General features: G+C 42.7%; 1 protein-coding gene across 1 annotated transcript in view; it reads left to right on the top strand.

The window, feature by feature from the left end:
* NEK9 (NIMA related kinase 9) overlaps window positions 1-12,872 on the top strand; it is a 44,537-nt gene that overhangs the window by 16,384 nt on the left and 15,281 nt on the right. Inside the window, 9 exon segments of the mRNA XM_047794853.1 lie at window positions 917-967; window positions 1,424-1,616; window positions 3,612-3,756; window positions 4,366-4,566; window positions 4,755-4,801; window positions 6,133-6,288; window positions 8,542-8,593; window positions 8,596-8,649; window positions 9,151-9,312. Of these exon segments, the coding sequence (XP_047650809.1) occupies window positions 917-967; window positions 1,424-1,616; window positions 3,612-3,756; window positions 4,366-4,566; window positions 4,755-4,801; window positions 6,133-6,288; window positions 8,542-8,593; window positions 8,596-8,649; window positions 9,151-9,312 (1,061 nt within the window).

Raw genomic sequence — 12,872 nt, 5'->3', positions numbered from 1 at the left:
TCGCTCATTGGATTAAGGATCCGGTGTTGCTGCAAGCTGTGGTGTAGTTTGCAGACGTGGCTCAGATCTGGCGTTGCTATGGCTGTGGTGCAGGCAACAGCTGCAGCTCCAATTCGACCCCTAGCCTGGGAGTGTTCACATGCCATGGGTGCTGCCCTAAAAAAAAAAAAAGAAATAAAACAGTACAGATGTGTTGGATGTTTAGGAAAAGTCAGTTCATGTGATGAGAGACATGCCTTAGGAAGAGTTATTTAGCAATGCTAGTATCAGTGTTAAATCACTAAAAGAAAGACTGATAAAATAAATTGGTGCGACTAATTAGGTGCTACCACAGGCCAGGTCGGAAGTAAAGCTGCCCAGAACTAAGGTGGTGAGACTGGGAAGGAGAGATGAGAATAAAGCGCATTGTATAAGTGAGATCTGTAGAACCTGAATATGGAAGAGAGGGGAGATGGCTAAGTCCAAGGTCACTGAAGTTTTCATTTTAAGCCTAGTTCACTGGGAGAACAGAGGGTACCAGTTATAGAATTAGGAGAGTCAGAAAGAAAAGCTGTATGACAGACGGATAATAAACTGAGTTTTAGAGATGTTGAGTTTAGGGACTCAGTGGGCGGACTAGATAGAGGTGTTAGTCTGTTCCTAAAATGCGCATCAGAAGTTCTCAAGGCTCTCTGTTCCAGCCTGGAATATTTCTCAGAGACAGAAGGCAAATGGCCCCAGACTGCTGGCCCTCTTGTCCTTAATTAATGCAAAGGCCTATGTAACTGAGTTGTATCAAAGTACTTTCCTAAAAGTATTGTAACATTGCAGGAGGAATATGGTTTATAGAAGATTAAATCTGTGAAAGGTGTTAAAGAGACCTTTAATGTAGAAACCAATTATTTTTTTTCATGTATTTTTGCTTTTCTTTCGTTAGAGAGATGGAAGAAAAAGTCACACTGCTTAATGCACCTACAAAGAGACCAAGGTAATGCTCAAGACTCTTGGAAAGTAATTTACCTTAAATTACCACCAGGGGGTCTTTCTTTCTTGGGTTTGGACATTGTCTGATCCTAGCAAGTAGCCTTTGGCATCCTTTCAGAAGCCAACATCTGCTTAAATGTCAGATAGTCATTTTGGAGAAAAAGAAAGCTATAATTTCACCCTCATGCTAAAGTGGACATCATTACCATGATGAATGTTGCAAAGTTGAAAAGTGTAGGTGTTATGGATCAGACTGGAATCTGAGCTGGCCAGGCTATGATGAAGCCCTGAGGCAGGAATTGCAAAGCCTGCTATGATAGAGGGTTGAAATAAGTTGTCGAGAAAGAACATAGTTTCTCATACCATAATTGGCAGTTCTTCTCAGGGAACAGACTGGAAACATTTTTCTTTGATAGAATTTTTGTGTTAAATGTGCCTTTGTTCTGGGGGTTGTTGGCAGGTCAAGCACTGTGACTGAAACACCCATTGCTGTGGTAACATCCCGAACCAGTGAAGTCTATGTTTGGGGTGGTGGGAAATCCACTCCCCAGAAACTGGATGTCATCAAGAGTGGCTGTAGTGCCCGGCAGGTGTGTGCAGGGAATACCCACTTTGCTGTGGTCACAGTGGAGAAGGAACTCTACACCTGGGTGGTAAGTGAAAGCTAAGTTCTTTAGAGGCTGTGGCTCACTTCAGGCTGCTTTTCCTTCCCACTCTTCTGAGGGAGCTCATTTTTTTCCAGTGGTTTTAGACAATTTCTCCATGAGGATGGGCTTTATTCCTAGTGTGCAACAGCGTAGACACTCAACTATTGATTCTTGAGAGGGAGAATGAGTGATCTGGCCTCTGCTATAGAGTGTTAACTTGCTGTTATTTCCTAAAAGCATCTTGCTTACAGAACTAGCTTCTAGGGGGCTGCCAGAGGTGGAGTGAAACTAATGTCTTAAAAAAACATTTGAAGGAATTCCCTTGGTGGCTCGGTGGAAACAAATCTGACTAGCATCCGTGAGGACGCAGGTTTGATCCCTGGCCTCACTCAGTGGGTTAAGGATCCGGCGTTGCTGTGAGCTGTGGTATATATAGGTTGAAGACAAGGCTCAGATCCTGTATTGCTGTGGTTGTGGTGTAGGCTGGAGGCTACTGCTCCGATTTGACGCCTATCCTGGAAACCTCCAGGATGCATGTGCAGCCCTGAAAAGATAAAAAATAAAATTAAAAAATTAAAAAATAAAGGAGTTTAACCTAAAGAAGTCAACCCAATAAAGCACATGCTCAATTTGTTAAAAAAAATTTTTAAAAAAATGTTTAATAAGGACTTAGAGTTAAGTTATGGAATGGGAAGAGTACTTTCTCTAGAAAACTGTTGAAAAGTCACTTAGGACTATTCTCAGTGCTTTATGGCATCCCCCACCCCCACCCCTCAATCACTCGCTTTTTTTTGTGGTTGTTTTTTTAGGGCCACACCTGTGGCACATGGAAGTTCCCAAGCTAGGGCTTGAGTCAGAGCTGCAGCTGCCAGCCTATACCACAGCCACAGCAATGCCAGATCCGAGCTGCATCTGTGGCCTACACCACCGTTTGGAGCAATGCTGGATCCTTAACCCAGTGAGCAAGGCCAGGGATCGAACCTGCATCCTCATGGGTACTAGTTGGGTTCTTAACCTGCTGAGCCACAACAGGAACTCCTCTAGCAGCTTCTTTGATATAGCCAGATTCCATTATAACTGTTCCCTGTTTCAAGGAAACTGTGACCAGAATTTGTAAAATTTTTATAAGGATTTCCAAGAAGCTCTACTCCTATTTAAAAAAAAATCAGGAGTTCCCGTCGTGGCGCAGTGGTTAATGAATCCGACTAGGAACCATGAGGTTGCGGGTTCGGTCCCTGCCCTTGCTCAGTGGGTTAAGGATCCGGCGTTGCCGTGAGCTGTGGTGTAGGTTGCAGATGCAGCTCCAATTCCATGTTGCTGTGGCTCTGGCGTAGGCCGGTGACTGCAGCTCTGATTGGACCCCTAGCTTGGGAACCTCCATATGCCATGGGAGCAGCCCAAGAAATAGCAAAAAGACAAAAATAAATAAAATTAGACTATATAAAGAATTTTTTCACCATTACCCATAATTAAATAGGTGGTTCACCTTAGACTTGAAGGAGAAAGACAAAATTGGAAATGTATCCTTTTTTTTTTTTGTCTTTCTGTCTTTTTAGGGCCGCACATGGAGGTTCCCAGACTAGGGGTCCGATTGAAGCTGTAGCTGCTGGCCTACGCCACAGCCACAGAAACTCGGGATCCGAGCCGCATCTGCAACCTATGCCACAGCTCACGGCAACGCTGGATCCTTAACCCATGGAGTGAGGCCAGGGGTCGAACCCCCATCCTCATGGATGCTAGTCAGGTTCGTTAACCGCTGAGCCACAACGGGAACTCCGGAAATGCATCCTTTTAAGGTCTGATGGATATCAGTCTGGATACTTTAAAAATCTTTACCTGTGGCAGGAGTTTTTTACTACCTACCATTAAAAGGTTTAATCTTTTTCATTTCTAAATTTCCAGCTGATTTTTTTCCTACTCTTTTTCTTAATAAGAAGGGATATTAAAGATTAGCTTTGACATGAAAAGTTTGAAACTTTACAAGACCTATTTATTTCACAGAACATGCAAGGGGGTACTAAACTCCATGGTCAGCTGGGTCATGGAGACAAAGCTTCCTACCGACAGCCGAAGCATGTGGAAAAGTTGCAAGGCAAAGCTATCCGTCAGGTGTCTTGTGGTGATGATTTCACTGTCTGTGTGACAGGTAAGCCATCAGCAGAAAGCATTCAGGTGCATTTAATGTGGGATATGCAGTTTTAGTTGAGGTTTTACAACAAAAGATGGTCTCCAAAGAACCAAAGACAGTGAGCAAATATACACATTAATAACAAGATGCCCAACCTGCTGTAGTATAGAGGAGTGATGAGCAAGGAGAAGGCGGGTGGAAAACAGAGAAGAGGCGGAATTAGGAGAAATATGTTGTATGTCCTAGTTAGGGGGAGAAAACAACCTCACTACTTAGGTGTAGATAACACTAAATCAAGAATCAGGAGCTAAAATTTAGTTTTGGTCTTGCCTTTACTTTATGATTCCTTGGTGCTCCCCTTTTTCTTTATAAAATAGAGATGGCCCCAGTAAAAATTTAAGCCATTTTAACATGATAATCCTACCACCTTTTTTTAAACTGTTACTGTGATAATATACGTGACTCCCAAATACAAACAACTCTATCAACTTGCACAGTCTATTGGATTTCTCTGATAACATCATCCCATATGAGGATCATTGGCTGAGGTCACCTCTTTCCAGCCCTGCCCAGCTCTCTGATGAGACAGCGTTCCTTTGATGGGTACTGCTTTCCTTCCTTTCACAGATGAAGGTCAGCTCTATGCCTTTGGATCTGACTATTATGGCTGCATGGGGGTGGACAAGGTTGCTGGCCCTGAAGTGTTAGAGCCCATGCAGCTGAACTTCTTCTCGAACAATCCAGTGGAGCAGGTCTCCTGTGGAGATAATCATGTGGTAGTTTTGACACGAAATAAAGAAGTCTACTCCTGGGGCTGTGGTGAATATGGTAGGTGGAGCCTTGTGTCTGTCCGCTCATTCCCAGGCGCACGACCTGACTTCAGGCGTCTGTGCCTCTAACACATAATGCAGCCTCTACTTGACAAGTGTTAATTCTGTAAAAGAGAATCTTAGAGCACATTTTCTTGGGGAAGGAAGCCCTTATTTTAATGATTTTCTTTCTTATGTGTGTCTCAGGACGACTGGGTTTGGATTCAGAAGAGGATTATTATACACCACAAAAGGTAAAATCAGAGGCAGCTTCTTTGTAAAGCCTGTCTAGATCACACAGACTCCAGTAATATGTCCTCTTTCCTTGACTCCTCATGGTCAAGGTGTTTATGCCTGTAATATTTCCTGTCTGGGAGGCTGCCAATCCAGGATTCCTAATTTAGCACTGTGCAGTCTTATCATCTGACTAAATCATAAAAAGTTGAGAAAGAAGATACAGCCACTGTGGACACTCTGGAGTCACATCTTGTTTGAGGATCAGCACCAGAATCAGCATGTACAGTGAAAAAGTCACATCAAGCTAAATACATCCCAGAAAATTCCTTGGAAAGATGTACTGTCCCTTCACCCAGCACAGCCATTTTCTCCTCCTCGTTCCGGTTGGACACCAGATGATACAGCTGTTTGTATTTAGGGGGCCTGTTACACAAAACGTAATATGCAGTTCCTCTCAGCACGGCAAGTGTAAGAGCTGCCCCAGGAGCCGAAACCAGCTGAGGGAGAGCACAGTCACATCTCTCACACATCCACCCTAGGACTCGGGCTCACCCACTGGAAGGTTGATTGTAATTGATGACAGCATTCACTGCTAACAATGTTTATTTACATTTTTTAAATTAACTTATATATTTGTCGGATCATTCTTACTCAGTAGGATTCATGGCTGTTCCTCTTCTGAAAATGCTAGCAGACGGTCTGAGTTTTCAGGTTTCACAGACATCCATCATGACCCCCCCCCACCCCCCGTCATTCTCCAGCCCTGTCTGGCTAGCTACAGGGGGGTGTGAGCCTTCGACAGTTGTGGCTGCTACCTCAGTCATCTCACTTACAGTGTGACCAGACTGGGCCCCCACAGGGCTACTGAGTTTCTTCTGTAGCTGTCATGGGTATTCCATCTCAGAGGACAAAATCAGTAATGGATCAAAGCTTCTTCTTTTCTGCTATTTTCCGAGAGGTCTTCCTAAGTAGGACCTGTTGCTAAAACAAACTTTGACAGGAGCTGTTTAGCTAGCCTAGGATTGCCTTCTTTTACTTTATTATAAAACCTGATGGAGTTCGTGACTCAGCGGGTTAAGGATCTAACGTTGTCACTAGTTCTGGTTCTGTTTACAGCTGTGAAGCAGGTTTGATCCCTGGCCCAGGAACTTCTGCAAGCCATGGGTGCATCCAAAAAATATCCTGGGCTCCTTGTTGAAAATAGTATCCTCTCTAAGCTGCTAGGCAGGAATAGGGCAACCTTTGCTTCCCTGAAGTCATTCTGCTAAGTGCAGAATGTTGCTTTTGAAAGAATTTGAGGGGGTTTTTGTATTACAGGTTACGTTTGGGGGATTTTTTTTTCTTTTAGGTGGATGTTCCCAAAGCCTTGATTATTGTTGCTGTTCAGTGTGGCTGTGATGGGACATTTCTGCTGACCCAGTCAGGCAAAGTGCTGGCCTGTGGACTCAATGAGTTCAACAAACTGGGTCTGAATCAGTGCATGTCTGGAATCATCAACCATGAAGTGAGTACCGCCTTTGGTATCCTAAATACCTAGCAGAACTTCTCTGGGTTGGAATTTCTTTGGGAATGCTATTATTTGTGACCATGGAATTTGACTTAAGAATAAAGTAAGGGTTCACAGCCATTATGTTCAGCAAAAGAAGCCAGCCACGAAGTTCTCTTGTGGTACAACAGGTTAAGGACCTGGTGTTGTCACTGTAGCAGTTGCTGTGGCATGAGTTTGATCCCTGGCCCGGGAACTTCCACGTGCCGCAGGTGTGGCCAAGAAAAAAAGAAGCCAGCCTCCAAAGAGTGCATACTATATAATCCCCATTATATGAAGTTTAAGAATAGGCAAAATTACCTTACGATGGCAGAGGTCAAAATAGTGATTACTTTTGGGAGTAGGAGCATCGGTATTAGCAGAAAGGGCAGGAAGGGTCCTGGAGTGATGGGAAGGGTCTATATCTTGCTGTGGGTGGTAGTTTTACATGTATATATCTATAGAAAAATGCGTCAGGGTGTACAATACTATGCGCTTTGTTATACATCAATAAATAAATTACAGTCAAGTAATGGAATTCATATTCTACCTTATCACTGAAACAGGTACAAGAGAACTAACATTATGAAAACTCCCTGGAGAGTTTTTTAGATTTATTGCTCTCAAATTACTGATTCTATACAGAATTACTAAATTACCATTCGCCTCCTTCAAGGATGTCATAAAATTCACCCCTGAGGAGTTCCCTTCATGGTTCAGCAGTTAACGAACCCAACTAGGATCCATGAGGATTCAGGTTCGATCCCTGGCCTTGCTTAGTTTATTGAGGATCCAGCGTTGCCGTGAGCTGTGGTGTAGGTCGCAGATGTGGCTCAGATCCCGTGTTGCTGTGGCTATGGTATAGGCTGGCTGCTGCAGTTCTGATTCAACCCTAGCCTGGGAACGTCCATATGCCACAGGGGCTGCCCTAAAAAGGCAAAAAAAAAAAAAAAAATTCACTACCGATACTAAGTCCTAGTCTCCTCTTTGTGTTAGTATGATGAGTTTTCATTATTTTGTAAAGAATCAAATTGAGGCAAAAGTTTTTTTTTGGTTTTTTTTGTGTGTGTGTGTGTGTCTTTCTTTTTTTAGGGCCACACCTGCAGCATATGCAGGTTCTCAGGCTAGGGGTCCAGTCAGAGCTGTAGCCGCCAGCCTACACCAGGGCCACAGCAACACGGGATCCAAGCCGCATCTGAAACCTACACCACAGCTCACGGCAACCCCAGATCCTTAACCCACTGAGCAAGGACAGGGATCGAACCCTCAACCTCATGGCTCCTAGTTGGATTTGTTTCCTCTGTGCCACAATGGGAACTCTGATAAGAATTAATTTTTGAGCAGTCTCTAAAGTAGATTATGAAATGGCAAGAGTTTTTTTTTTTTGGTTTGTTTGTTTGTTTGTTTTTTGCTTTTTATGGCCACACCTGTGGCATATGGAAGTTCCCAGGCTAGGGGTCAAATTGGAGCTAAAACTGCCAGCTCATGCCATAGCCACAGCCACACTGGATCCAAGCTGCATCTGCAGCCTACAGTGCAGCTCACAGCAACTTCAGATCCTTAACTCAGGGATCGAGGCCAGGGATTGAACCCACATCCTCACAGATGCTAGTCAGATTCTTAACACACTGAGCCACACTGGGAACTCCTAAGGACAAATTTGGAGCAAGTCTGGGGAGGGTGTCTGTGTAGTTTGAAAAGACATGTTCAGAATTATCATTACTTGATTTGTGTTTGTTACAATACTGTATTATTGTGAAATTTTAAGCTTACATAAGAACACTTATTTTTATGCTAATCTAAAGGAAACATGGGTTTTAATAAGTCAAGAACACATTATAGTCAAATTAGATCACAGTAGACGGATTGCTTTATGGGCTGGAGAGAGTCTTCAAGATGTTTTTGTTAGCTACACAGAGCGTATAACCAGGACAAATGTCAATGATTCCATCTTTATACAGATGCCTTCTGGAATGGAGAGCTTGTGTTTTACATAACCTGATTTAGGAATCTAAAACTTTTATTGTCAGAACACCTCATATTAATTAAATTTTCTTGATTACATATTGAGTTTCTTCTTTTATTCTATTGGAGATGAAAAGCTACTCTGGCACCTTCTTAGTAACGTGATTTTCTTGGAAGGCCTTCTTGTCCCCATAACAACATTTTCAGCCTCTTTCCCCTCCATTTTTTACCTTAAGAGTTTTTGCTTTGTGTTTTACCTTATTCCAGGCATACCATGAAGTTCCCTACACAACCTCCTTTACCTTGGCTAAACAGTTGTCCTTTATAAGATCCGTACAGTTGCCCCAGGCAAGACTCACACTGCTGCTATTGATGGTGAGTTGATTTAAACTGTGTATGCAGGTCTTGGTATTTCAAGCTTTTTTATTCTATCAAGTAGTAGCTCTTCTTAACTGCATGTGTATTCTCCTGATTTCCCTCTTTCATCCAGTATTATCTCATTAACAGACTGGGCATTCAAGTTAAATGTTTTGTTGGTAATCATTATAATGCATAATCAAACATCCCTTAATGAGAACACCACAACTATAATTCCTGACGACTACTACCTCTAATCAGCACCATCTATAAGTTTTCTAAGTTACATAATACTCACTTTCCACATTTAAAATAGAATATCTAACATCGAATCTCTTCCTCGATCTAAATGGTCATAGTTCTCAATACACTAGCTGTCCTAGGCCCAGGATTGTGTGGCTAGCTTTCTAGTTATATACTCTTAACAACCAGAAGCTAGTCTGTGAGGCTCTGCATTGGCTGCGTTTTCCCTCTGTTTCATGACCTGTTTGTACCTGATTATTTTTGCTTCTGTCTCAGAGCGAGGCCGGCTGCTGACCTTTGGCTGCAACAAGTGTGGACAGCTGGGCGTTGGGAATTATAAGAAGCGTCTAGGAATCAACCTGTTGGGGGGACCCCTGGGTGGGAAGCAAGTGATCAGGGTCTCCTGCGGTGATGAGTTTACCATTGCTGCCACTGATGGTGAGTCTGTGCACATTATTTCAAAATTTCTGGACAGATGGTTATGCTTTAACTTTTGGTTGTGAAAGAGGTGGACTGGTTATTTGTATAGTTGGATCATATGTTTACTTTTTTTTTTTCTTTTTGACGGAGCTCTCAGCATGCGGAAGTTTCTAGGCCAGGCATCAAACTTGCACTGCAGCAGTGCCAATGCCTGATCCTTAACCTGTTGTACCACCAGCGATTCCCTGTATGTTTACTTTTTTATTTGTGTTAAATCGGTGGCCAGTTTTTATGGAGCATATGGAGTTTTATTAACTTTTCACGTGTCCAACATGACGATTGTAAAAAGGACAGATTTCTAGATAATGGCAAGTTAGTACTCTAAGTTCCTACTTTTTTTTCTTTAACTTTTTTGGTGCAGTGTTTTAAGAATTATTAAATACACACATGCGCGTGCGCGCGCGCACACACACACACACACACACACACACACCTCTTGCCTAGCACCATGTTGGTTCCAATAAATGTTGGCCTGGTGGCTGGGAACAACATAGTTTAACCTGGCCGCTTTGTTGGAGTCAGTTGCACTTCAGTGACGTCCTTAGGGGCTGCTAAGCTTGAGGGCATACACCAGGTGTCTTGGTTTTCTATATTGGTCTAATGGAATTTTCTTCTCTCTCTCTCTAGCTATTTCTTCTCAGCATCTTCCTACTTCTGTTACTTCTTTACTGCTAGCCTTCACTCCCTTCCCCCTTTCTTCTGCTTCCTTTTTTTTTTTTTCCTCTTCCTGTATCGCCTTCTTTGCTGCTAGCCTTCACTCCCTTCCCCCTTTTCTTCTCTTTCCTTTTTTTTCTCTCTTCCTGTATCACCTTCTAGACTTTTTTCTTTATTTTTGTACCCACTTCTTTCTTTGTAACTGGTAAACACCGAATCACATTTCATCTCCTTTTGACTCATTTGAGTTTTCTTTTGTTATTGCTCCTGCTCTGGCAAGTAGTTTTCTTTTGGTCTGTGCATATTATATACAGGGATGGGAGAGGTCCAGGGATAGTGTCAGATAAATGATCTGTTACTGTATTTAAGTGAACCAGCCTTCAGAGTGGCACAGTAACCTTCCCTGTTTGTCCCAAAACAAGTGGTTTTAGGAAACAGACTGGTTAGTTCAGGCTAGATAAATGGAAATGTCACCTAGAAAGACAGAATCAGGATGTCATTGAGAATTAAATGTAGTGCATAAGTTCAGCAGCACTTCCTAAGAGGGCCTCAAAGAGGTAATGTTTTCTCAATAGATCTATATACTTCTTTTTTTTGTCTTTTTTTTTTTGCCATTTCTTGGGCCGCTCCCGCGGCATATGGAGGTTCCCAGGCTAGGGGTCTAATCGGAGCTGTAGCTGTCAGCCTACGCCAGAGCCCCAGCAATGCAGGATCCAAGCCATGTCTGTGACCTACACCACAGCTCACGGCAACGCCGACTCCTCAACCCACTGAGCAAGGGCAGGGACCGAACCCGCAACCTCATGGTTCCTAGTCAGATTCGTTAACCACTGAGCCATGATGGGAACTCCTTTTTTTTTTTTTTTTGATGTTAATTCCCCAATACAATTTTTTTTTTCTGCTGTACAGCATAGTGTCCCAGTTACACATGCATGTACACATTCTATTTTCTCGTATCATCGTGCTCCATCATCAGTGACTAGACATAGTTCCCAGTGCTACACAGCAGGATCTCATTGCTAATCCACTCCAAATGCAATAGTTTGCATCTCTTAACCCCAGACTCCCAGTCCATCCCACTCCCTCCCCCTCCCCCTTGGCAACCACAAGTCTATTCTCCAAGTCCCTGATTTTCTTTTCTGTGGAAAGGTTCATTTGTGCCATATGTTAGATTCCAGATATAAGTGATATCATATGGTATTTGTCTTTCTCTTTCTGACTTACTTCACTCAGTATGAGAGTCTCTAGTTCCATCCGTATTGCTACAAATGGCATTATTTTGTTCTTTTTTTATGGCTGAGTAGTATTACATTGTGTATATATACCACATCTTCCTAATCTAATCATCTGTCGATGGACATTTGGGTTTTTTTCCATGCCTTGGCTATTGTGTATAGTGCTGCGGTGAACATGCGGGTATGTGTGTCTTCTTCAAGGAAAGTTTTTGTCCAGATATATGCCCAAGAGTGGAATCACTGAGTCATGTAGTAGTTCAGTGTGTGGTTTTCAAGATCTGTATACTTCTGAAGTTGGACTTCACAACACGTGTAGAATTAGATTCTGTGACATGTACCTCCTGATACACGTTCCTCTACTCCTCTGAACCGTGTGCCTCATTCATATGGCAAACATAAACTGAGTGCCTCCTCCAGGTTCTCTGTTAGGCTCTGGGAATATAAGAGTGAGTCTCAGTAAAAATAGAATTACTATATGATCCAGGAATTCCTTTCCATAACATGCACCCCACTGTTCATACCAGCACTTTTTACTGTTTAATAGCCAAGATATAGAAGCACCCTAAGTGTTCATAAACAGATGAATAGATAAAGATGATGTATATATACAATAGGATATTGCTCAGCCGTCAAAGAATGAAATTCTGCCATTTTCAACAGTGTAGATGGACCCTAGAGGATGTTATGTTTAACGAAATAAGTCAGAGACAAATACTTTGTTATCACTTATATGTGAAATCTAAAAATGTAACAAATGAGTGAATGTAACAAAATAGAAAGAGACTCACAAATATAGAGAACAACTAGTGGTTACCAGTGGGAGGGGCAGGATAGGGGTATGGGATTAAGAGATACAAACTACTACACTTCAGTTAAAAAGGGGGTGTGTGTCAGAAAGCACTGTCCTCAGGGCACTCACAGTCTAGTAGGGTAGTGGAGACATACGCATATACAGATTAGTACAGGCAGATAGGCTCAGTGCCATGAGAGCAGTGTCCAGGGCTCTCCACCGTCTCTCTTCACTTTCTAAGTGAACTCATTACCTTAAATCTTCCTGTAAACTGAGAGCTTTATATTACCTTACCCGACTTCCAGACTCGCTTATTCAACAGTCCCTTGACTTGGATGTCTCAAGTTAAGGTGGCTTTATAGCCTGGTCTTCCCAGATCATTCTAAATTGTGCCTATTATTGTGGCTTAATCATTAATAGCACCCCCTTTTCATTAAAAAAAATGTGCTGGAGTTCCCACTGTGGCTAAGCGGGTTACAAACCTGACTAGTATCCACGGGGACATGGGTTCGATCACTGGCCCCGCTTAGTGGGTTAAGTGTCTGGTGTTGCCATGAGCCGTGGTGTAGGTTGCAGATGTGGCTTGAATCTCATGTAGCTGTGGCTGGCAGCTGAAGCTCCAATTTGATCCCTAGCCTGGGAACTTCCATGTGCCGCAGGTACAGCCCTAGACCAAAAAAAAAAAAAAAAAAAGTCCTGATTTGTAATGGGCATCTCAAGCAAACTTACTCTATTCAAAATCTACTTTCTGGTTTTCTGTTCAAACCTGTTCCTCTTGTGGCCTTCCTGTCTCAGTAAATGGTAGCTCTATTCTACACCCCACATCCCATCCATTAGCA

The sequence above is a fragment of the Phacochoerus africanus genome, chromosome 9, assembly GCF_016906955.1.
Source record: "Phacochoerus africanus isolate WHEZ1 chromosome 9, ROS_Pafr_v1, whole genome shotgun sequence".
NCBI classification, from domain to species: Eukaryota; Metazoa; Chordata; class Mammalia; order Artiodactyla; family Suidae; genus Phacochoerus; species Phacochoerus africanus.
The sequence above is the reverse complement of the archived record's forward strand: the minus strand, read 5'-3'. Positions and strand labels throughout refer to the sequence as shown.